The sequence below is a fragment of the Ixodes scapularis genome, unplaced genomic scaffold, assembly GCF_016920785.2.
Source record: "Ixodes scapularis isolate PalLabHiFi unplaced genomic scaffold, ASM1692078v2 PGA_scaffold2__306_contigs__length_199485367, whole genome shotgun sequence".
NCBI lineage: Eukaryota > Metazoa > Arthropoda > Arachnida > Ixodida > Ixodidae > Ixodes > Ixodes scapularis.
In genome coordinates this window covers 54,634,011-54,658,666 of record NW_024609857.1, presented here as the reverse complement: position 1 = coordinate 54,658,666, position 24,656 = coordinate 54,634,011, and the positions used below count along the sequence as shown (strand labels likewise).

General features: G+C 44.8%; 2 protein-coding genes across 3 annotated transcripts in view; one reads left to right on the top strand and one right to left on the bottom strand.

Moving 5' to 3' along the window:
- Nucleotides 1–1,415: 1,415 nt before the first annotated feature.
- LOC115326062 (chromatin accessibility complex protein 1) lies at nt 1,416–11,321 on the bottom strand. 2 transcript variants are annotated; one of them, XM_029986792.3, is made up of 3 exons: nt 11,101–11,321; nt 10,055–10,175; nt 1,416–1,630 (listed from the first exon to the last, which is right to left on the bottom strand). In XM_029986792.3, exons 1-3 carry the CDS (start codon nt 11,215–11,217, stop codon nt 1,533–1,535), a joined length of 336 nt encoding a protein of 111 aa, XP_029842652.1. In that variant the 5' UTR covers nt 11,218–11,321; the 3' UTR covers nt 1,416–1,532. The 2 variants fall into 2 exon arrangements, with proteins under 2 accessions (XP_029842652.1, XP_040075680.1); XM_040219746.2 differs by having other exon boundaries at nt 1,551–1,677.
- Nucleotides 11,322–11,528: 207 nt separating this feature from the next.
- The window catches only part of LOC115326061 (protein ELYS), a 68,483-nt gene continuing 55,355 nt past the window's right edge, over nt 11,529–24,656 (top strand). Inside the window, exons 1-5 of the mRNA XM_029986790.3 lie at nt 11,529–11,779; nt 16,504–16,615; nt 17,803–18,047; nt 20,639–20,864; nt 22,351–22,459. Of these exons, the coding sequence (XP_029842650.2) occupies nt 16,510–16,615; nt 17,803–18,047; nt 20,639–20,864; nt 22,351–22,459 (686 nt within the window). The 5' untranslated portion in view covers nt 11,529–11,779; nt 16,504–16,509. The remainder of the gene's footprint in view (nt 11,780–16,503; nt 16,616–17,802; nt 18,048–20,638; nt 20,865–22,350; nt 22,460–24,656) is intronic.

Genomic DNA, 24,656 nt, shown 5'->3' with positions numbered 1-24,656 from the left:
GCGGCGGCCTAGGAGCGTTTTTTGGAAAGGTGTATACGGCTCTGGTGTGATCTACCCCTCCGCCCCCTCCCCACCCCCACCGTCACCACTGCCACGAAATAACACCACTGTAAACAAACGTGTTCTACAACTTCGGCGTATACTTTGCATAAAAGTGCAGCGAATGGGCGGCACGGGACGGAAGACGTCCTCGTGCAGCTGTTTGAGGCCAAGGCCCTGAGCTTTGCTCCTCAAGGTTCCAGAGGCTTGCCGCACTTACCGTCACGGCTAGGGTTGCTACCTTTTCCCGAAATTCGGGGCAAGGTGGTAACTCTAGCCGTGACGGTAAGTGCGGCAAGCCTGTGGAACCTTGAAGACTCCGTGATTATTGATTTGAATAATGTACTATTCGATTTGTCATTAGGATCAAACTTTGGCAGTACTCAGATTTTGCGATAGTTCTCGTTGTTCAAGGTCTGTTTGGGCTGGTAAGTTAGCTCTGTTGAGGGCGCTTCTCACGAGGGACTCGTGCACTGTGTGGAAGAAGCATCCACAAAATAGACACTGCGATTCGGGGTAGGGTGCCTTTATGTGCGCTTTGCTTAGAGTGGAGACATCTGGCCATTTTGTTCCCACTTTTACACTTATTTTTTGTTCAGAAGCGCGTGAAAGAGCGTGTGCCCTGCACGCGTCTGTGGCGCTGACTGTGCGACGGCGACATTTTCTTTTCGTCGATTTCTTTGTATTTTCCTCGTGAGCGTGATGTCGGCATCGGGTACCACAAAGGGTGGCATCACTCTAAACAGAAGGTCATTGAGGCACCCTAATTCGGGGTATCTCGCTCCGCCATGTTGCAGCCGCGCGCTTAGGGGATATAAATCCCTTCGGAGCAAAGCTCAGGGCCTTGGCCTCAAACAGCTGCACGAGATGCCTTCCGTCCCGTGCCGCCCATTCGCTGCACTTTTATGCAAAGGATACGCCGAAGTTGTAGAACACGTTTTTTTACAGTGGCGTTATACGGTCCGTCAGAGCTCTGCGGTCCGTAGGTAAGACCGGCAACCGGCCGGGCCAGTCAAAAACCGGGCAGGTGGCCATCCTTGTCACGGCCCGGCAGTGTTGCGGAACCCGAGTTATTGGTTGCGGCACAAAGAAAGAGGAATTTACATTTTGGTATAAAGTTGACGTAAACTATATTCAGCTTTTGGCGAATATACACATGGCTTGCTGCTGAGCATGCACCTTCTGCAGCCTGCATTTTGAACCACCAGCACAGGGCGATGACGTCACATGTGTATGGGAATGTAGCAGAGCACAAAAGGTGCAGCAATCACATCATTGCTCTTGTTCACAGTTAGGTAGGGCGGGCGTTCCAGCCCGACTTAACTGCAGCTGCACATGACGTGGACGGCAGTAAGCCAAGGAGAGGACACACCATGAAAGGAAAGCAAAATGCTTTATTAGGTTAACTGACAACTGCGAGACATAAATATACATGCTTCCTGTTTGCACCACCACAACAGAATGAGCAAATAAAGCAAAGTCTTTTCTTCTGTTCATAACTCAGCTTGCTGCTCACGTTCCTGCTCCTCTGCCTCCGTTTCTTTGAGGTATTTCAGGAAATCCTTGAACTTCACTTTTCGTGGGATTATGTCTGCGGTGGAAAGCAACAGGGTGTGGAATTAGCAGATACCCAGACCACTGCAAAGCACGGAAAGAGGCATATAATTAGTGCCCTGGTTGAGAATAACTTTATTCAGTGATTATCCCCAACACAATATGCAAAGGACCTCTTAAAGTGCAACTCCGCTCAATTCCAAAGATTTCGGGATAACGGGAGATTTCACATTAAAAGGCACCAATACAGAACATTACGTCATTAGCTTCGCCATCTTGGGATATATATATATTGTTAAATCTAATTTTAAACACGAGCAGAAATCGAAACCGGAACGACTCCCTCTGGCAACATCGGCCTCGGGCCGCCAAGAATGTGGCTACCACGTGGTCATACCTCGGCAAACCTCACTCATGAGGGCCCTCACTCACCCTCACTCACCCTCATCTTCACAGGTGAGGTGAGGGTGAGTGAGTTTCTGAACCAGGAAAATTCATGTGTGACTGTGAGGGTGAGTGAGTGCGTGAGGGGCGTGAGGGCGGTGAGTGGCGTGAGGGCCATAAGTGCGTGAGTGGTGTGAGGGCGGTGGGTGCGTGAGGGGTGTGAGGGCCATGAGTGCGTGAGGGCAGTGAGTGGCATGAGAGGCGTGAGGGCCGTGAGGGCGGTGAGTGCATGAGGTGTGTAAGGGCCATGAGTGCGTGAGGGCGGTGAGTGCGTGAGGCCCCCTTCAGATCGAGCATCTTTCTCAGCTATTCTGGTGTTAATGGCAGGTTGTACTCTAGCTTTCCCTAGATCGACACGAATTGCTGAGATCGGGTCTGGCTCGAAGTAAGCAAGCAACTCGGAGCAATTCGAATACGTTTGAAGCGGCTGCATCCAATCAGGGACGCAAACATTTCACGTGATACCTCGTGCCGGTGATGATGACACCGAATGACTTGGTTCTGGTTTGAAATCAATCTTTTTTTTTTGGAAATAAACTGTTTCAGAAAGGTGCATTAGTATTCTTAACGAGGTTTAAATGCATAAAAACACGTTTATAATGCGTAATTGTGTCTAAATAGTGCAAGAAAAATAAAATGTTATGATGACGATGGCAAATTGCAGCAATTGGTTGCTGCGTGTGATCGCGGGCGGCCCGTATTGCTGGTGTTGCGACGTAAAGTTTCTGGGCGAAATTACCCCATCTGAAGCTGGCCTGAGTGGCGTGAGGGCCATGAGTGCGTGAGGGGCGTGAGGGCCGCATGGGCGGTGAGGGGCGTGAGGGCGGTGAGTGGCGTGAGGGCGGTGAGTGGCGTGAGGGCGGTGAGTGGCGTGAGGGCCGTGAGGGCGGTGAGTGGCGTGACGGCTGTGAGTGGCGTGAGGGCTGTGAGTGCGTGAGGGCTGTGAGTGCCGTGAGGGCGGTAAGGGCGGTGAGGGCGGTGAGTGGCGTGAGGGCTATGAGTGCGTGAAGGCCGTGAGTGGGGTGAGGGCCGTGAGGGCGGTGAGGGCCGTGAGGGCGGTGAGTGGCGTGGGGGCGGTGAGTGCCGTGAGGGCCATGAGTGAGTGAGGGCCGTGAGGGCGGTGAGGGGCGTGAGGGCCGTGAGGGCGGTGAGTGCGTGAGGTTCAGTGGGGGTGAGTGAAGGGCTGAAGGTGAGTGTGACTGTGAGGGTGAGGGTGAGTGAGGGGCTGAAGGTGAGTGTAGCTGTGAGGGTGAATGAGGGGCTTAGGTGAGTGTGGCTGTGAGGGTGAGGGTGAGTGAGGGCCACCTAAAATGCCGACCTCTGCACGTGGTACAAGATGTCACGTTATCCTCCACACAACGACGGGTGGGATTGTGGACGGCGTGTGCAAGGTGCAAATGTTGTCTGCACTGCAGTCTTCACCACGTTTTGCTGTCTACGACACTCGACAACGTCTGCACAACTTTCTTTGTTTTGTTTTGGGGTTTTTTGTTGAGAAAAGCAAACTTCTAATTAGCCGAGGGAAGATGATCAAAGCTAGACATAATTTTAAAGCATCTGACAAAGTAATGCATGCCAAGTTGTTAGAAATATTATTCCCCTTGGTGCTCATAAAAACTTTGGTTCTAGGGATCAAATCTTGGGATGAAAAGGTTTGGTTCTCGGGATCAAATCTTGTCTTTCTAACAGGACAAAGTACAGGGACCATGAAATGATTTTAAAATCGAGTTTCATCCACCGGACGTCGTAAAAGGTGTGAAAAGAAACACAAAAACACAAAAATAGGGAGCCCAAAAAAATTATTTGCTATAGAACTTTTAAAAGAAAACTGGACTCTTTTGCGCCTTCCTTCCTTCGCCTGTTCACTACGATGCATACGCAGAATCGGTGCACGTCAGCCGAATCCACATCGCCTATTGGGTAAGAGCCTACCTCACCAGCACCGCGATCGTAAACAATAAATAGCCGGCGAATGTTTCCTAAAAGTTTTGTTAAATAATATTCAGATCCACATTTTGTAGCATAATTAGAGATGTGTGGCGAAAATTGCCAAATTTGATAATGCTGAGAGCCAAGCGCCATCTATCGTGTGGTAAACGAAGCAACTACTGCGCAGTAGGGCAGGGCCGCCAGTTACTTGGGTGACGGCGACCGACGAACATTTATTTTCTTTGTTTTCCTTCCTCTCAAAACTCTGACTGACTGAACGTTTATTTTTCTACGTGTTCTTCCCGCGCGTGCCGACTTCAAGCAGCAAGAAAACAGTACTTAAAACAGACCACGACGAACAAGAACGCTGGATTCACCGACTCCGACGAAGCGTATAGGCCTAGCAGGCATTCCGACTCGGCGCTGCGTTGCTTCGTCGCAAGACCGTCTGCCTACGACCGGCTGGCGTGCTAAATGGAATATGCCCGCGCGACCCTTGTGGACCCTTCCCGTATTATAGTTTGATCACTGACCTCAATTCTAGATTAAGAGGTGAGGAGGTCAATCTCTTCCCCTTGTTTTCCGAGGCAGTGTTGACGAACACTCGTCGAAAAGGGACTCTCGTCGATTCTATCTTCTTGTTTTGTGTGATATAGAGCTGAAATAAACGCCGTATGGATTGCCTTCGTAACACGGTATGTACACTTTGTTATTGGTATGCCATTTTTATTCTGACAGACTGCACGTCACTGTCGACCCCGGTCCAACCTTTCTTTGCCGAGTGTCGCGTCAGTATCGAGTTGCAATCGTAAAAGAACGGTCCCGAAGCGCTTACGAACAGCGCGAATACAAGACTTCCATCAAGCGCGCGCGTCCGCTCCGAGTGTAAGCAGGTATTTACGTGGCTCTTGCTGACACTCGTAGTTCAAACGTATCTTTTTTAACGTCGGCTCGCTCCTGCATCTCCGAGGCCGCGAAAAACGCCATCTACGTCGCTTTGCAAACGACTGACACGGGCCGGCCCTTCTGCCAACAATGACGGGGTGGTGACAAGACTCGCTGCACTTCCCAACAGGCATACCGGCGTATGGGACTAGTCCCATGCTGTCGCTGTAGCGCAACATGTCTCATTAGGGACTTTTCGTAGACCGCGCTGCCCCCTCCGCTAAGCGTTCCGCAACGAAGAAGTTGCTACTGCGCCTGCGCGCCGATAGCCTCGACTGTGGAGTTCCCGCTATTGTAGCGGGTTGCGGAGGGCCTTGCGGGACGCCGAAAACGATCTACGAAAACTCCCTATTGAATTTCGCTCAGCTGCGATGCGGCGATGAGAGGCGCCGATTCAGGATTCGTCGGTGACATCAGCGCAGTAAAACCTACCGGCGCACCCCAACTCGTTGCCGCTAACACTCCCATTCTCCTACTGCCGAGAGAACTTCCGGTTCCGGAAACGGTCTACGTCACGGCTTCTTTTGCGGTCAGTTGGAGAGAATGAAAAAGTCGATATTTCAATAATTTTTTGTGTAAAAGTTAATAAACCGAGACGAAAACGGATGCCTGTTCGGCATTCAGTGGACATTGACGGTTTAATGTAAAAGTTATCTGGAAAAAGTAAAAAGGTCATTTCATGGTCCCTTTAAGCTGAAATGGACAGCCTGTGTTACCTTTTTTTTTTTCCTGCCATGTCTCCTACCCTCCAAGATTCTATATTAGGGTCATTGTTTCTTTTGGTATAAGCTAAATGAACACTGAGTTTGTCATCTCGGCTGTCAAAGTGTGTCTGTTTGCCAATGATGGTTTAATTCAGATGACAATAGAAACAGTCTATGATTAGGCCTTAATAAATCCTTCTTATTGGCTATTGTTTGCTGGTCTGAAAAATGGGGTATGCAAATAATTTTTGGCATAAGTAGTGTATTAGGCAAAGCACTGAAAATGTCTCCCATGATGTTTTCATTTCAATGTTCTAACATTTCTAAGCATCTTGGTGCAGGATGGAGAATAAAAACCAAAATGATTTAAACCTTGATTATTATAGTGTTTTACTAAAATTATATCCTTCGCGGCTGCAAAGTCACGTCATACAAGCCTTGAAGGCTTTGATGGGCTCGAATATTTGTATTAAAAATACACACAAAAAAAATTATTATTATAAAACAATACAAAAAAACATGATTTAAATCAAGCCTTTTGCACAAACACAATCTCCATTTTTTTTTTTTATTTACTGTTAGCTTATTGTTTGGTGTATTCTATGTGAATTTTATATAACAAAAATAAACATAAAGCAAGAAAGATTTGTATTAAGCTGAACAGGAACAAAAAGTGGTGCTCTTAGGATAATATTAGAGATTTGAGCTTTGTTTCTACCTTCCAGAATGTTTGACAGATTAGTATATCTTATCTAGCAAATCAGAATGTGAAAAAAAAAGAAAAAAGAAAGTCTGCATGCATGCATGCATACATGCACAGACTGGCAAGGAGAGACAGAGACAGACATTTCACGTTACATTATATCTAAGGATAGTTTCACATCTGCCAATACATCCATTTTGCTGTATACAAGCTTGGTGCTTTTATTTTTTTTTTTAGTGAGACCATATACCACTGCCTTGCGCACTTCAATATCAAAAATACTGCCAATAGGCGATTTGTTAACTGTGCTCGAGTTCACAAATCACAATTTTATGCCGTCAAAATCTGTTGTTGTTGATTTAAATATTTGGCATTGCCCAGAAACTGTTATTATTTCATCTGGAGCCGGCTGCAGAGGTCATGGTAAGAGAGGCACTGTGTGCATGAAGCTGAAGGCAATCAATTGGCTGAAAGATTTCAAGAGAAGGAAAAAATGGCTGCAAGCTGTTTCCACAAGATACTCGTATCTATAAGCTCGAAAGTGGCACCCGTTTTAATTTGCTGAAGTATTACAGCATAAATACTTTTTTTACTAAAAGAAAGAGAAAATCAAGCTGCTTCTGCTGTAGTTTGATGCAGTTTACATCTAGGATAAAAAGTTCTTAACAAAACATTATGTTAGATGATTTCCTCGACAGTCAATTTTTCTTCCCTACCGTTTTCAGTAACCACTATGTTTTGACAGAGTGATATGTATCATATAAATCAGATTTATTTTATCTTCTCCAAACAATCATGAATTTTTTCCACCCTGATTTCAAGTGACCTCAGCTGCCAATTGAAATGTTGGCAATTGTACATGAGCAAACTCCATATGATGAGCTAAACTCAAAGTGAGACACATTCCAATGTCAGAACCAATGTACTACATAAAACTTTTGTGTGTCTAATTTTACAATATGCATCAATAACATGAACCTCCTAACCCCAAACACACAAAATAAAATAGAGCACATTAATTTTTCTTTTTCTCTGTACAGTAAACATGAATCTGTTATGGTTTGATGAGGAAAGCCCAGTTATCCCCAATAAAAAAAAAATAAAAAGACATGTCATTAAAAAAGACACCTCAACGTGGACATGCAAAGTTAAACAAGAGCCCTGGAAGCTGGCCTCGACACTTAAAAGGGCACTGCAAAAATAAATCTAAGGGGTGTTCTGAGGGGAGCGCCTACCAGTGGCAAACACAAGCGTTCAGTGATGCTCAGCTATTGACATTAGTTGAATAAAGAGTGTGGCACTCAAAGGCAGGATTGGTTGTAACCCCTTAACCGTTTTGAACGAGCCTAGCTCGCCCAACGTGGAGCCGTCCTCAAACCGTTCAGGGCGAGTATAGCTCGTCTGCTTTCCCCAGTTCAAGCACATAACCGTTTTAGACAAACCGGGTTGGCTCATGGCTTGCTCCCATTCTGTTTGCGGCTAGGAATCTGATTTTGAAGGCAACAACTTTGATATTGAGACAACAATTAAGCAGTTGTGGGTCAGAAATTTCCAACAACTAAAAACGGTTAAGGAGTTAAAGTACACGCAACTGCTTCTTTATGCTTTGTAGCAGGGGAATCGGTGACCAAGTGGGCTAGCGCACACCAGTTCGGAGCACGTGGACCGAAAGCTCGCACTGCAGAATCCCCACCTGTGCACGTTTCGATCTGGATGAGCATCATGCCGGCGAGCGGTCGTGTATCACTACTGCGTAATGCAGGTTAAAGACCCCAGGCTAGCGGTTGTACTGCACTGGCTGAATTTCTCATCTACAGCTGGGAGACTCGTTGCCCATTGAAGCAGACCAAGTTCTAGGCTATATAAACATACACACAACCCAATTTTGATACGCTTTGTAGCATGTGACTCTCGCTCACATCTTAGCCCGAAGCAACAGTAAATTTGCGGATCGTCCAAGTTCTCATAACTCAATGCAGATTCCAAGCTCCTTGAATAATAATGAACATTGATTGTGGAGGATGCATGCCCATGTCGTTTCGGTTCTCTATTGGTCTGTTCCAACAGTGCCATCAATAAAATAAAAAGGGACTCAAATTCTGAATTCACTCAAACTTTGAAATAACATCTTAATTGTCTTAATCAAGCCTCACACACCAGTTTGTGCTTAGGGCATTCAAGTTCAGAGCTAGTTACAAATGCATTGCAGGGTCACTTTAGGCAAACAATTTTCTGTTGACCCACATATAAGACCTACCAATATTAGTTTTTCATGCAAACCTGTAATAACTTGTCTAATTGTGTTTTCATGGGAGTTTCCTCTGCAGAAGCATTTAAAAAAATGTAACTGAAATTCGCTTCCTCCTGTGTATTTGTGAAAGCACTTACAGACTATACCTTGAATTCTCTGTAGCAATGTAATTGCAATCTTCATTTTATGTGTCACTTTCTTGTGGGATGTGCTTTTGAAAGCATTTCTGCACCCTCACCTGCAAGACTCCTCATGGGCTGGCATTATTTGAAATAAATAAAGGAACAAACAAATAAAAACCAGATGTGTCGTGATTGATAGAAGGCAAAACCAGGTGCCATCAGTTATGGCAAGTGTTTGATCTAGTAACTACCGGCTGAGCCATCAAAGGGCCACTGACAACCGCCCGGATCAATATTTTGTTTTTCCTGTCTCAAATGCTGAAAACGTGTACAGCAAAATAATTTAAAAAAAAATTATTGAAAAAAATTTGTTGGTTTGCAAAAGAGCCAGTCAAAGTTTGTGTCCTCCCCCAATTTGAGCTCCTCCTCGCTTCTTTTTTTTTTTTCGGTGATGCGATTGGCAAAGCCATTTTTGAAAATCTTAAGAGGTATCGGAAGTTGCCTTCTTGTAATAATTATTGTTGTCATTCATAAAATAAATTTTTTCGACGACTGTAAAGGCACTATACTGTCGACTCCGAAAAATAAAACTCGGAGACTGGAAGTGTTAATCATGAAGCGTCAGCCAACTCCTAGCTTTTTCTTCACGCTCTCAACATGCCAGTACCCGACGGCTGTGCTGAGGGCGTTGATAAGGGTGCATACAACGGAGAAGCCAAGGACAGCTCGGACGAGTAGTTTTTTTCGGTGCTGGATAACCTTTTGGATAACCTCTCATGCAGGCCCTTTGCGACATCGCCCCTCACTGAGGTCTGCTACAAATCGTATTGTTCTTTGCACTTTTAAAAATTGTTTTAGACCGAATAAAACTGCTAAAAAAATTGAAACCGAAAAGTGCCACGTCATTTGCATGCGGAGAAAGGTCTCGTGAAATACCTTTGCGGATGGCAAGGTGGCAAGTGCGCGTGCCCATGAACAATGTGAGGGAAAGAGAGAAAGTTCAAAGACACTACCTGTTTGAAGTTATCCAAAAAGGCAGGGAGTACACCATTTTGCTAACTATGTCATATAGTTAGTGAAATTGTTGTCAGTGGCCCTTTAAGAACAATAAGCTTGAACAGTCTCACAACCCTGAAACAGGGATGAGCACCTTAGCTGTTGAATACAAACTGTAAGAGCACCTGTGACAATGTCTACTATGCATAGGTCGTATCAACATATTTGAATTCTAGTCACTGAGGTCTGAAGGGACAACACAGAACGACCCTCCAACACAGAAGAAGCTTACAATGTCGGTATTAAACCAGCTGGACCAATTTAATACCGACACTGTCAAACTGCGCACGAAACATTTTCCGCTTGCCATTTAGAAAGTCCAGCCGGTCCTGAGAGTCCACCACAGCGGCCAGGTCCGAGTACTGGACTGTCTTCTTGTCTTTGCTGTGCTTGAATGCTTCACGTACCAGCAGCGCCACGAATTGTTCCTGCAAGTACAAGGACAGTGCATACTCTCAGGGGAATCGGTGACCGAGTGCGTTAGCATACCACAGCTCGGAGCACTGGAACGAAAGCTCGCGCCGCAGAACCCAGGGATCCCGAGTTCAATCCCTAGTCCTGCCCCTTTCGATCTGGACGAGCAACGTATAGGGTGTTTTCACTGACGTAATTTCGTCCACCATTTTGTTGTTGCGATCTGTCTGGCGTGTGCCAAACTCGAGCATTTCAAGGATTTGCATGCCTTCTCAAATGCGTAAGCACCGCTGACATCATTTCAACCGGTTACGATGTAATCCTTCAATGTAGTAAATTTGTTTGAAAAAACAAACTAACAACAAAATGGCGGATTGACGTCATGTGCAAACAACCTATAGGCGAGCGGTCGTGTACCAAGTGCACGTTAAAGGCGCCAGCCTTAGCCTAGAAGTGATACTGGACTGACTAAATTTCTAATCTACAGCGAAGACACCAGACAACCGCTGGGGTTGATTAACTTCTCGTTACCTAAGCATACACACAGCATTACACAGTTACAGTTTTTTGGGGGGGGATCGGTGGCCGAGTGGGCTAGCGCACACCAGCTCGGAGCACGTGGAGCAAAAGCTCGCGCTGCAGAACCCAGGGATCCTGGGTTTAATCCCCACTCCTGCCCGTTTCGACCTGGATGAGCATCGTACCAGAGAGCGGTCGTGTATCAGTGCTGCGTGATGCACGTTAAAAGACCCCAGGCTAGCGGTTGTACTGCACTGGCTAAATTTCACATCTACAGCTGGGAGACAAGTCGCCCGTTGAAGCAAAATAAGTCTAGGTTGTATAAACATACACACACCCCAATTGTTTTTACTGTTATTTTGAAAAATGGGGATTGGTACTCGGCGTCGATGTTGATTCACCATGGACGCGGCAACTCACAGAAGCTTTGGTGGTTATGTGGACGGAGTCCTGGCCTAAACATGATACTTCGGGGGAACTCTTCATGATCGTTCGTATTCTTGAAACGGGAAAACCGTGTCTCGTCTTCGGCTCCATGTTTTAAACAAAATACGCGTCTCGCTTCGCTCGGGAGAAGGCACAAGACCACGGTGATCATTCGCGAGCGCTCGCGAGTTTAAACGGCGTGTTCAATTGCTGTGATGGTGATCATATTGATATTAGTGCGCTTGTGATCTATGACGTCACAGAAACAATATTTTTCCACTTTTTGACCTTCTCTTAGCCCTTAACTGACTGTTAGCTTTTTTAAATCGAATAAAAACAAGCAAAAACCTAGCTTATTAGGATGTTTGATTAGTTTTAAAATAATTAACGGCGAGAGTCGCTGCACGCAATCATCATCACCTGTAGCGTTGTTAGACACGTGACAGCGCCAACAGCGCTTTTCAGTTTGTGTTTTGTCGTTTTCGGCGCTTCGGTATAAAATGGCGGCAAGTGCACATGCTGAATGAAGCCAGTGAGTGAAGCTGCTAAAACGTTTTGAAGCAGTCCAACCTGTGGAATCGGTTTGTCGTTTGGCCTCGATTCTGGACGAAAGAACAAATTGCCAGGAGGGTAGTTGCTACACCTACCCGTTTGTGGCATCCTTTGTCCCAAGGTAATGCTACTAATTGTGCTATGCTTTGGCTATGCATTCCAACTTGCAACCTTTTTACCCGGAGTGCATTTAAATGAGTCGCTCGCTGCGAGGTCCATGCATTTGTTTTAAATTTCGCCTTAGCCCTGTTTCTGTTCACCACCACTCTACTATGAAGCGACGTGCATTGACGCATTTGTGTTTCCGTGTTTATCCGCACACCGAGCGGCACCGGGAAAAAAAGGCTATGATTAAGATGCAATTAATGCATTGGTGTGGCTAGCGTTCCGTCTAGACGGAACGATAGTCGCTACTAGAGTTCCGTCTGGAACGCGGAGAGCTCGTGCCACCTCCGTACATGCCGCTTCGCGGCGTCCAGCCAGCAACCCAAGTCCGCTATGCCGCTATGCCCCATTGCACCTCCTGAAAGGGAGACTTATACCATTAAGTTCAGCGAAGTTTCGTCGACAACATGCGTTCATTTTATTCAATGATAATTGTAAAAAAAAAAAAAAAAAAAAAAAAAAATGTAAATATCGAAAAAAAAAAAAAAAAGTCTAGAGTCCCACTGCGGTTCGAACCCGGGCCCGCTGCGTATAAAGCAGACACCTTTCTACTACACTACACCTACACTTCAGAAACTAGCTTTCACCATTTGTTTTATATGAGACCCAACATAAACGGAACTTTAATGGTGACTATCGTTCCGTCTGGATGGAGCTCTAGACACTTCCTTAATGCAAAGGTGCAAGCGAGCTGGACAAGAATGGCAATACTAGTCCCTGGAGAAGGAGAGCAAAGGTCAAACACAAGACTCCAAACACAGCTATTCGCGACTCCAACTAACTATAGGTGGCGCCACTCATTTTCCAAGATGGCGGGTTTAGTGAGGGTCAGAGATACGCGCCGCTGTTGAGCCTGTCTAATGTGCTGGCTTCACTGAGTGACATAAATTATTTCTGGTAATACGAGGAAGCTCATGTTTTATGAGCGTAGGTCACCTCTTTAACCCGAAAACAAGAACGGTGTTTAGTCTATTCATTACGGAAGGATGCGCGTCTTAATTTTGGAGCGAAACCGAAACTTCTATTTTGGATTTAATTTCTCGACAGATGTCTTAATTTCGGATTCTTTCCTGACTCAAGATGTGTCTCACATCGTAATTATTTACTTAGAAAAGTTGATCGCGCAAACTTTTTTTTTTTTTTGACATACTGTTCGATCCAGGCTGATATTCGTCGTTGTTGAAAACATCAGTGCTGATATCTGAGCGTTCTCGCTGCCTTTTTCTCGCTCAGATAATTGTCATGGGAAATAATGACAATTGTCCCAGCTCAAGAATAAGAGAATTCCAATTTTTACAATATGTCCACGAAACGCATAAACTAATAAACGCTGCTCTCACTGCAACAACCCAAGACGAAATCCGAGTCAGACAGCTGAAGTGTGTGTGTGTTTTTATAGCACCGCGTAACGCGTAGGACTTCATATTACATCCAGCGTTTAACTGTTTGCCTATCTTGATAACTATGTAAGTGTTTTTCATACGCTAAAAAGAAAACAGCATTATACCTTTCTGGAAAGACTATTATGGTTAAATAGATTATTCTCATGATCTTGGCGTTAATTAGAGGCATACATTGCCGCAATTTGTATTATAATAATATATTAAAATTCGCATATTTGAATAAGTAATTATTCAAGCTTTAATATAATTTGTTGCTTATGATCTAATTTTAAACGCGCGAAGAAATATGACAATGAAAACTGTGCTAATTATCATCACTGGTTCCTATTGCTGCATTTTAATTACAAATAAAATAAGAATAGTCTAAAATCGACGAAAACATTCTTGCTAATGTGAGAAATCCATGTAAAATTACATTAATAGTGGGTAAAGTATATTGTGCTATCGAAGTCGCGACTTTTGAGAATCGGCGAAACGTCCAAAGTCGCAACCAATATACTTCCAGGCCAATTGCCCAAAAGTAAAAAAAAGCCTCTTTTTAATTACTAGTTTTTTCATAACATTTATTTACTTTTGTATTTGCTCGCCGTCGTTTTGTCAATCTCAGCCTTTCCAGTTCGAAGGCTTGCCTACCTGCTTGCACGTCTGCTTCCTGCAGCACGTTTTGTTGGCGTTGGAAGCCGGTGAAACAGTAGTGAGTTTTAATATTGCGTATATAGGAGCGAACTCAAGCCCTGTGTGTTTGCGTCAGCTTTGCGCGTTCCACACATCGCGTGCGCGGAGCCCGAAATTGCGGTCTTGGATGGCGCATGGCAATGAGGCGCACGCACGTCATGGGGCACGCAACTCTAACGCAAACGCACACCGCTTGCGTTTGCTTCTATGCGCAATATTGAAACTCTCCAGTAAGGCACAATCCCATACCGACTGCAGCACTACGTTGGGACAGTGAAGAGTGTTGTTTGCATTCGGAAACGGCATTTCGCTAGCCATGATCGCGAGCAGTTCCGCCATGCCCGCTGAGCAGGAGAATCGGGGGACCCTCACTAGAGCGCTTCCCGTTTCCGCCGCGGGAGGGCGAGCGTCGAGCTGGAGACGCGAATAGGTGACTGGTGCACGACCGAAAAAATCCGCCTGGTCCGGGCATCGAACCCGGCACCTCTCCATTTCCATTGTAGCGCTCTGCCAACTGTGTTCAACAAATGTTTCATTTCTCCAAAAAAGAAATGGAAGCGACGGAAGTGATGATATTGCGTCTGACTGGTTAAAGTATGGTACCTTGAACACGTCATGTATGAAGAATTGGTCCCCCTTTTCTGTCTGATGACGTCATAGAAGTGTCAGGCTGTCACCGGTCGCGATCCTGGTGGCGTCCCAACAGCTGTGTATGTGGAAGATGCCTGTTCCGCTGCAGGTCGCTTTCCAGTTTTGCTGTTCACGGAAGCTTCGGCAACCAGAAGTTGGGACGCCGTGACAACAGCAACACTCGCATTCAGTTGTGCTACTCGCAGCCTTCTCATTAGCATTTCTACGACCAACCACCAGGATCGCAACATGCAACAGCATGACACTTCGGCTTCTGCGACGTCATTTGTTGCCACTTCAGGACAATTTTTTATGTATGGGCAGCATAGGCCGCTAAACACACCAGTCGAAGACACGCTGTAGGCACCATTGTCGTCACAGAAGGGCATCGCGAACCGGTCGAGGTTCGAGTTTGACCAGGTTTGACTTTTTCGAACTTCATGTGAAAAGTTTGACAAAAGTTCGACTCGGGTTCGACTGCTCTGCGCATGCGCGACAGGCTGGCCAGCTGGCTTCGGATTGAATAGTGATGGCTAAGGGATGAATTAAAGGCAACACTGACTCATTATTTATTTTTATTTATTTAGAGGATACTACAAGCCATCGAAGGCCCAAGTAGGTGTGGGATACAACATATACATTCACACATAAAACGAAAGCAAATAACACGACATTAAACGGTTTACAACTAACTAGCAAATATACAGGATATATTATTTAAAAAAAGGGGGAGGGGGAAAAGCAAGCATCAAGCAGTATGTAATTCCATCATGCACTAAAACAAAATGACCTATCCAGATGTAGTATGAAGGTTTATACAATCCTAATGTTCATGCGAAAAAGATGAAGGTGCAGCAATGTACAAAGCAAAACATGTTAGTTATCAAGACGCTCGAGACCTTCTACGAAGTTGGTGTCGATAAATAGTTCGAGAGATAAACCGTTCCAGTCGCTAATAGTGCGAGGGAAAAAGCTAAACTTAAACATATTATTTTAGTTAATACAGTACAAACAATTAAGTTATTAACGTCTTCAGCTATTATAATTAGTTTCTTTTACTTGCAAGTGTTCATGAAATTAAAATAACCCTTTGCGTAAAAAAAAATTTCTCCAAACCTAGACATGCTTGTATCAAGGTCTGGCCACACTGTCCACCAAGTCGGACCGATCGAATCTAGTTCGAAGGAGTCGAACCCCGAAAGTTCGACCTAAAAATCCGGTTTGCCAAAAGTTTGCGACACCCCTAGTTAGAGGCTCAAATGACTAAAGTTCCCTCTTACATCATTTGAACCTCTAACCAATTGAGCGCAATATCATCACTTCCGTTTCCTTTTAGGAGAAACGAAACATCTGTCAAACATAGCCCCCCTGCTTAAAGGCTCACTCTTTGACAAATGTTGACAAATCATTCCTTTCTGCCCCCCCCCCCCCCCCCCCCCCCTCCCCCTTTTTCTCCTCGTGGAGGTATGCGAGTGCATGGGCTTTAACTCATTAAATACTGCCCATCGCTCCGTAACTTGCCGCATGCCTTCTTTTTTTAGAGCAGCAGCTTCTTAGGTGCCTGTAATACTGCTGAACACAAGAACTAAAACAAAACAACCTTATGATTTGTTTGACAAAGACCAACAGTTCCTCATTAGTTGGTTGACGATCATTCTGTCAGTCAATGAGAGACTGGAAAGCCTGCAATACCCAAAGCTCGTCATAGCTTTCTACTCCAGTTGTGACACCCTCCTTATCCACCCTGCATGCAGAAATGAATTTTTGTGAATGGCTTGTTACCCGACTGCCGTCGAGGTTTGTGAATCCTGACTGACATTACCTGGCATAATTTGAAAAAGGAACAAAGCATCGAGGGACAACTATAGTCTATTGTTCCCTGGTGCTGTGATTTTTTATAGTTATGCCAAATACACTTTCTCCAAGTGTGTACTCTGCTTCATTCTCTCGCATAATTGTTCTTTCCCGACAGGGTGCCATGGCGTTGTCGCCGGTGCCCCCAAACAAGATCTCTGACATTGCGTTTCGGCCTGTTGCGTATCCGGAGCAAGTTTGCCACACGGTCCCAGCGTACGTGAGCAGAGGTCAGTCAACCCTTTTGCACTATTGTCGAGCTCTGAAGACTATTCTTTCAGCACAATGCTTGTGTTTGAACGATGCCTGTTTTTGTCTGCCATAATTGTCTTCATTATGGGATCGTCTTCAGAGCAAATATTGTGCATTATGCGGTTCTAAGCAGCAACAAGTTACACAGAGATAAATATGGTATTTCTGGAAAAAAAGTTCACAATGTGCAGCAGGCCGTAAAAATTGCCAATCAGTTCGTGCAAGTTAACTTATCTTTAATATATTTTTCTAGCTAGCATAGTTCTACTAAAATTTAAATTATCTCTTCTCCTCTTTCATGCATGAAAATATTTTGCTTTTTATTTCAGCCATACATACAAAGATGTAGGATGTATTTCGAAACATTGAAAAGAATGAGGCCAGTAAAGCCCATGGCACAAAAATACGAAAGAAGAAAGAAAAAAGAACTTGGGTTACCTCAATTGTTTGGTGTCCAGGTACTCTTTGCATAGGCTTGGACGGAGCACAGGGTCAGTGATCCCGAGAAAAAAGTGGCTCCAGTTTCCCATCAAAGATTGGATGATTGACAAAAAGGCTGAAGATTTGTTCAGGACAACTGGTCGTTGTATTTCTGGCTCATGACAAAAGTCATTCTTTATATGGTTGTGCTGGCCGCTATTTCGTCCTGAGATTAGACCATTTATAAACTGTGAAGCTGTGATCTCGTAAAGGGAAGCTAAAGCTTTTATAACATCCCTGGCAGTCCCGCCACTTTGATGGCATCTGCGACTCTGAGGAGATCCTTAAACTTGGAGATATGGGAAGCAAATTAAAGCTTCCGAAGTAATACAGTTTAGTGGTTGTGAGAAAGTAATGTCTTGTGAAACAACCCTTGTTTGCATGTTTTGTTGTGCGACATTTAGTGTCAGAAATGGCGAGGGTGCCCTGAGGATTTCGGAGCATTTGCAGTCTCAGTGGCACATCAGAAGAAAAACCCCCTCGAGATTTATTTCACAAAAAATAGACGCTTGGTCAGGACAAAGTCGAAGATGTAAAAGAATTTAAACCTTTTTTTTTTTCCTCTTCAAAGTATTAGTAACTTGTCATGTGCTGGCGTTTCGCCAGTTGAACCAATTTGGATGCATTTTGTGTGGTCGAAGTCTGACACTAGCTCATGTTTTTTGTGCACTTCTTTTTTTTTTAGATGGCTCAGTTGCTTGCATCTGCCGGGGGCCACAGTTGGACCTCTACTCCACAAGAACTGGTTTCCTGGAGTGCGAGTTTAGGTTTAACAGTCCGAGCTCTCAGGCGGGCCCCTTCGTCTCGCTGCGCCACGGAAACCGCTCTTACATGGTGGTGGCCATCACGGGTGGTGCCGCCGGGCCCCTGCTGTGCATCTCTTACTGTGGGACGGCTAGAGTGATCCAGGCTATCGCCATGCCTGCTTCTGTAAGTTGGGTGATCGAGGGTAGTGAGAAAAGTGCTTCAGCTTCCTTACTTTTGATTTGGAGTTCCTTAGGGACCCTCTATCCAAACTTGTCGCTCTCGTTGGGGGAAAGCACTTGTAGGTGGCCCAGTTATGCTTGATGCCTAGTGCTTGTCGAGAAATTCTCCTTTATCGTTTGCTGCGTGCCAGACGCGAGTTTGTTTGTCGGCAGTGTTGGTTGACTGTTTGCCTAGTGTGTTTTAGTCCTTAAGAAGACAAAAGATGATCCGAATTTTTATTTTAAAGGATTTTTTCGGTTTTTGTAAGGACCTAGCAATATGCTCAATTTTTTTATACAATTCTATGAAAGTTGTGCGAGTAAAATAAATCGACAAACCCGAAAGTTACTTTCTGCTTCGCCCTTGTAGAAACCTCTCTTGAAAGCATGTCAGCTGCAAACCGTCTGTTCCTGCAAAATTCATTGGTCATAGGCGCGACTAGCGCAGTGAGCTATAGGACTCTTTGTGAAGGCGACTATATTGTTGTTTACATTCAACGTCTTCTATCGTAGCACGCTCTCAAACAAATTCAATTCCTTACACAGTAGGGCCTTGTTGATATATTTTTTGAAGGACTGCAGTAAGACGTGCGATGCGGGAAAATATAAACAACGTTAACTTTTTTGGTGGGGCTTAGGGATGAGACAAGAAGTGATTTTCACACAGCATTTTAATGTTTCAACTGACTGAATCTCTCATGCCTAGTTTGAGGTGTTGCCCACTTGCAACATATGGGTGAAATTATATACATATGTAGGGTGTCTGAAGTCACCAGGCTCGATCTAAAATGGACTGTAAATATTGACGCCTGCACGAAGCAATCTAAACTTTTCGCCAAAGGTGTATTTCACAGGTCCATTTTTTCTTGTCAAATTACAAAGCATAGTTCCCTTTCTGTAAAAAATGATGTCGTCGTTAACACAACTGTTGCTAATTTTGTATCTGCTCTTGAATTCATACTTAATTGAGTTTTTATTTATAAATCTGCATCTTGTATACATGTTTTGTACCCACTCCTACCATGGCTCCTTGACTGGAGCCAGTAGTATTCCTAAATAAATAATAATAAATAAAAAACTTGCCAGAGTCAACGGCTGGCGGCGATGCAGGTGACAGAGTCGAGCGGTGGGACACGTTTGACACACATATTGATAGATGGTGTTGGGAGCAGCATCGGAAGGTGTAGCCAACCAGCGAAAGAAAGCAAACGACACTCGGGCGAAATCCGTCAGCAGCAAGTATACCGTCATTATGCAACCACACTTTTTTTGTGCAAGAGCACTACATGCCCCATTATGTGAAAATCCGGCGGCGGCGTGACCCAGTGATGGTACCAAAAATGGCTGACAGCACAAAGAGTAAAAACACATAATAAAAAAAATGCTCGGATTGACGTCAAATTTCTCGGTGAGGTTCTTGTAAACGAAGTAGATGAATAGCTTTTAAAATAAAATTTGGTGCATTTTGGTCTGGGTGGGAATCGAACCCAGGCCTCCGGGGTGTGAGACGACCACGCTTTCCCAATGCCACGAAGGCTCCACGGTTCTGGCTGACTAAAGGTGTACCTAGTGCGTCCGTCATTGCACACGTTCCCCGCAGCATTTCTATGCACCTCAATGAGCCACTCTGAGGTTACGATGTCATCATTAACGGAGATTTAAGGAAACTGCCTCCGGTCAGAGCGTCCGAGGTCTACAAACAGTCGCCCCGTATGAGCGGAGTCTTCAACACCGCTCGGATGCAATGTTTTCGCATTCCCACACCTACTAAATAGTCTTGCATCTCTGCCAAATTTTTTTTTTTTTTTTTTTTTTTTTTTTTACCTTTAAGTTTTGTTTTTCTTGTCTGCAGTCTCGATAAGGAGGTAGCGCCTACTATCAATATGTGTGCCAAACGCGCCCCGCCGCTCAACTTGATCGTCTGTGTCGCAACCCGCCGTTGACCCTGGGAAGTTTTCTGGCCCAATTTGTTACAGGAAGGTAGCTAAGCTTTGTAATTTTACAAGAAAAAACTGACCTGTAAAATACACCTTTGACAAAGTTTAGATTGCTTCGTGCAGGCGTAGATTTTTACAATCCATTTTAGATCGAGCCTGGTGACTTGAGACACCCTATATATCCCTGTGGAAGTTCAACAGGACCGGTGTTTGGGAATGTAATGGCCGTTACAAAGTGGAGACGAGGTTCTACTGTGCCCAGGTTGAAGAGTTTTTAAGTCCTTCGGGAATAAGGCAGCAGCTCAAAAACACAATGTCTCTATGCTATCCCTTAGACGACTTGAAGACGAAAGCCCAAGCGCCGATGCATTAAAGACAGACACGTGATTTACTTTGTTTCACATTCTCTTTTTTGACACTCCCTTTAATTCCTCTTAATTCACTTGGTCATCCTTCTTAATTTCATTGAGTCTAATTAGCCTGAGTGGTTAGTAAACGTTTTGTTACCTTTCGTGTCGCCGACGTGTTTTCGCTCAACGACTTAGAAGGTCGACTGAACGATGAGGCGCGCAAGGCTTTCGCCTTAATAATCTTTCTGCGCTCTGGTACATTGTGTCAGGTCACAAAACTCGCTGCGGTGAGCGGTGGTCGTGTCGGATCCATGAGCGGCTGCGTAGCCGTGGCGACCTCCGATGGACACGTTGCGCTCATCGACTTGCGTCTCGGCTGCGACGGGTCATCGTCGGAAGAGAAACCTGCCAGCCTGTCTCGACAAGAGGCGGTTGACGTTGGTCCAGCCTCGTCCTACCACAGGGCCTCGCATCATGGATCCGTCTTTGTGTGCAGTAAGTGCCTTGGCTTTGGCTTTTGCTTCTTGTGATTGATTATTTTTTCTTTTTTATCTACAGTTTGGAGGTCTGTTATGATAATAGGTATTTCATCAATTGTCACCAGGACTTTTACGTTATATAAAAGCATGTCACTTTTTCATTGATGGTGGAGAAACAGCTTGAACTTTGAGCAGTTATGCAGAGACAGACAAGGCATGCAAAAAACTGTGTGCATCTTTTCATTGATCTTGAGAAGGGTGACGTCTTGTTAACCTGGCATCTGCATTGTTGTATGCGGAGGGCAAGTCGTCTGCTTCTTGCGCAGGAGTTGCAATGATGTTGGAACGACACCGAGTTCTGATTGGCTTTGATTGGAAGGATAGCGGGTAGACCTCAATGCTAGGTGCCTTGGGGTCTACCCACTATTTTTTTCAATCTGCCAAAAAGGGCTTGGCGTTCTGACGTCACTGCATCCCCTGTGCATAAAGCAAACAATCTTGCGCTCCACATTGATCTTTGTTCAACAACCTGCTGTCTATTGGGGAATCATTATCTTGGTGTACACACTTGTTTGTTTCATGTGTCATCTTTAATTGTGGTGTCCGGTTGCATTCCTAGATTACGATACCCTGCTGAAGCTTGATCCAACAACATCTAATGTGGACAGTGAGCATGTTCTCTTACAGTTTGGCAGAACGAAAGTAGTCTTGCAATCTTCTATTATTTTTTTTAAAACCCTCGACCTATTTAGTGTCAGTGGAGTAGCTGCTGACTTTTGGTGGAACCGTATTTACCATGGGAACTTAGGGCAGCCAACATAAGACTTTCTGTTGTATATGCGTTATTGTTGGTATTAGTGTGTGAAAAGGCTAACGGGTATATTATATGTACATTATTTTTTGTTGGCTCATCATCATGCAGACGTTGAGGTCGACCCCCTTTACCCTCTCCCTATTTTATGCCAGAGAAACAAGAAAGATTATACTTGTAAGCCTATTTCGCAGCATATTTAGAAAACAAATCTCTCGACAGATACCCATAAAAGCTCTTCTTAGGTGTCCGGGGTCATGAATACAGACAGAACGGCAAGGGGCTTTTGGATGGTCTTTGCGTTCGCTTGTGTAGCAGACAAAGTCGCGTATGTACAAGCAAACATAAATATTGAGATGAATAGTTGCATGAAACAAGTACAAAACTGCCCAATGTTTGGGTAGACGGCTTGAGTAAATAGTGATTGTAAACCAACCAAGGTGCTTCTGGCAACAGTGCTTGGAATTGGGCTAGTTGGTTTTGACATGTTGCGATTAAACTGCGCTGCAAATGTAGTTCAGTTTTGGCTTTGTCCAGAATGGCACGGTTTAGCTCCGTTAAGTTCAACCCTCTAGTTTTCGGTTTTGTAGTCCAAAATAGGGGGATTGGCCTACAGTCGTGAAAATATGGGAATGTACTAGGTGCATATCCATATTTGTGGATTGCGGCATTTTGTTGCTCTTGTTTACAGGAGATGTTGAAGTGAGCTTGCTCAAGTACATCCCTCAGCTGGATTGCCTGGCAGTTGGTCTTCAGGAAGGACGCGTCCATCTCTGGAGCCTTGAGGACAATGCTTTCCTGTGAGTTAAGCTTTTGCATCTGTTCTCGCAGCACCATTTTGCAAAATTTAGCTTGCACGAAATGGTCCACCTGGAGGCTCGGGAGGAGTAATGTTGTCTCCAAAAAAGTCAAACTTTTGTCCCCGTTTCTCTTGCACGCCACCAGACGGCAATACTGTCGTTGAGGCCTACGAAGGGCATCTGCTATGCGGGGAGTGAACAGTTCATAGACTTTAGCGAAGCTTTGCACTTGCTAGGCTCAACGTGGCTGTTAAACGTGGCACTTTAAAGCAGCGGGGGATATCCCTGACGTTATGTAAGGCTATTAGCCATTCCAAAAAAGGGCTTCCGTCCAGTGTCATTTTGAGCGTTTTTGCATACTGTGCTTTGTTTGTGAATCGAAACTAGTATGTGCTGGGTTGTTGAAATCCCGTACTGGGCTGTGTGTTGGTAAATGTCCGAGTATGTATGGAGCAGGCCTTCGGATTCAAGCGCACTATTGGCATGTGAAGTGCTCAGAATCTGTTACGAGGGTTGAGATGCTGAAGTCCTGTTTTGGCGACGGTATACCATTTGCTGATTAAGTATTCCTAGATTCCACGGCAGGCAAAACTTCTCCCTCAGTTGCACAAAAAGGTATGCATTAAAATAAAGAACTCAAAAATGGCTTACTATTGGCACAATTTTCATGATATAATAGTATGAATTGTTCATAAATCATGTTTACATCAGTGTTGCGGAGTTGCCACTCTGGAGTTGGAAGGATTCCGGAATCATTCCGCATTTTTGCGACCCCGGAATGGAATGGGGGAATGGAATGGCGGCAACGTTCAGGGGAATGGAATGGGAATGGAATTAGATGCCTTTGGCCTGGAATGGAATGGGAATGGAATGGAACCAAGTTCTTTGTATTTTTTTTTTTTTTTTTGTGTTCCGCTACACCGAGCCAGTCAGGGAGTCGGTTGTTCAGAAATAAAATGAGTGGGAATCTGCGACCCACGTAAGGCCCTAACAGACTTATACGCAAAAAAATGCAATACAGAAAACAAGCGTCGAAGCAAAGAACAGAGGGAAGGGGGGTAGAGGGGCGGTGGCGCCTTTCACCAGTGAAGTTCAGCACATATCCGAATGCGTCTGCGCCTGTAATATTGCACGGATCAAGGGCATGTCATCAGCCGACGTGAACGTGACCCGCTGTTCTGGGACCAGGAAGGAGGCCAGATGTGGCCTCGCTGTGCGCACCCAGACTTCGTACACCTGCAACTTGTCTGGAGTGCGCTGTTTCTCGGAGAGCTCGCACCTGTGCTGGCCATCTCAGGTCGCAATCCACGAGGTCTCTGTTTGAATTATGCTAGGCGAAACTTGAAGACTGCCATTCATGCGTTGGAGGCGGAGAGTCGGCAGGAAGGACCATCACAACAGGGATGCTACCGGATTGATTTTTCAACCTTAACAAAAGATAAGACATGTGCTTCAGTTTTCTTGAAAATTTCAAATGCAACTCTCTGCATGGTCTTCAACGAGGTCACCTACAACGAAAGTACATATTGTCCTTTCATACAGCAGCGTGGGTAAAGTTTCATGTTCAAGGCAACACCTTGAACATGGAAAAAAAAAAAATAAACCTCCACTTCCACTTCAAACTTAAAGCCTCACCTCAGTTGGCGTCTCAAAGAAATTTGAAAAATGTATTGCATTATCAGATTTACATTTCTGCCCTCTTTAAAATGTATTCTTGTATTTGTTTTCCAAAAGCTTTTTGCCTCTTTTTAAAATGTATTTCCGATACGTATTGCGATACATTTTTACAGATATATTTGAGACTTGAGAATCAGTATCTTAGCAACTATTTTCATCTATTCCAGTATTTGTACTACAGTCGAACCTTGATATAACGAACTTCAATGTAACGAAATCCTCGATTTAATGAAGTATTTTATTTTTCGTAATTTCTTGCCCATAGACCCCATGTATTTTTAGTCTCTATATAATGAAGTCTATTTTGCTGCTATTTCAATATAACGAAGCGCCATTGCCGTAGAAGGCAATAAATAAATAGACTCTAAAGAACAACTTGGCAAAAAAATTGTGGTTAAAAAAAAATTATGCTCAAACCCGAGCGCTTGATAGGTTACTTCACGGGGACAGGCCTTCTAACGTTCCTAGGCTGCCTGAGGATGCGGCGCCGGTAGCGCCGGCGAGGCATGCGGCAAAGCGC

Excerpts from the sequence above, each read along its gene's own strand:
- LOC115326062 (XM_029986792.3), bottom strand. The coding sequence starts at position 11,217 with ATGGAGCCGAAGACGAGACACGGTTTTCCCGTTTCAAGAATACGAACG. Across the intron at positions 10,176-11,100 it reads ACATAACCACCAAAGCTTCT|GAACAATTCGTGGCGCTGCT; the intron begins GTGAGTTGCCGC and ends TTGTACTTGCAG. Across the intron at positions 1,631-10,054 it reads CCGGCTGGACTTTCTAAATG|ACATAATCCCACGAAAAGTG; the intron begins GCAAGCGGAAAA and ends TTTCCACCGCAG.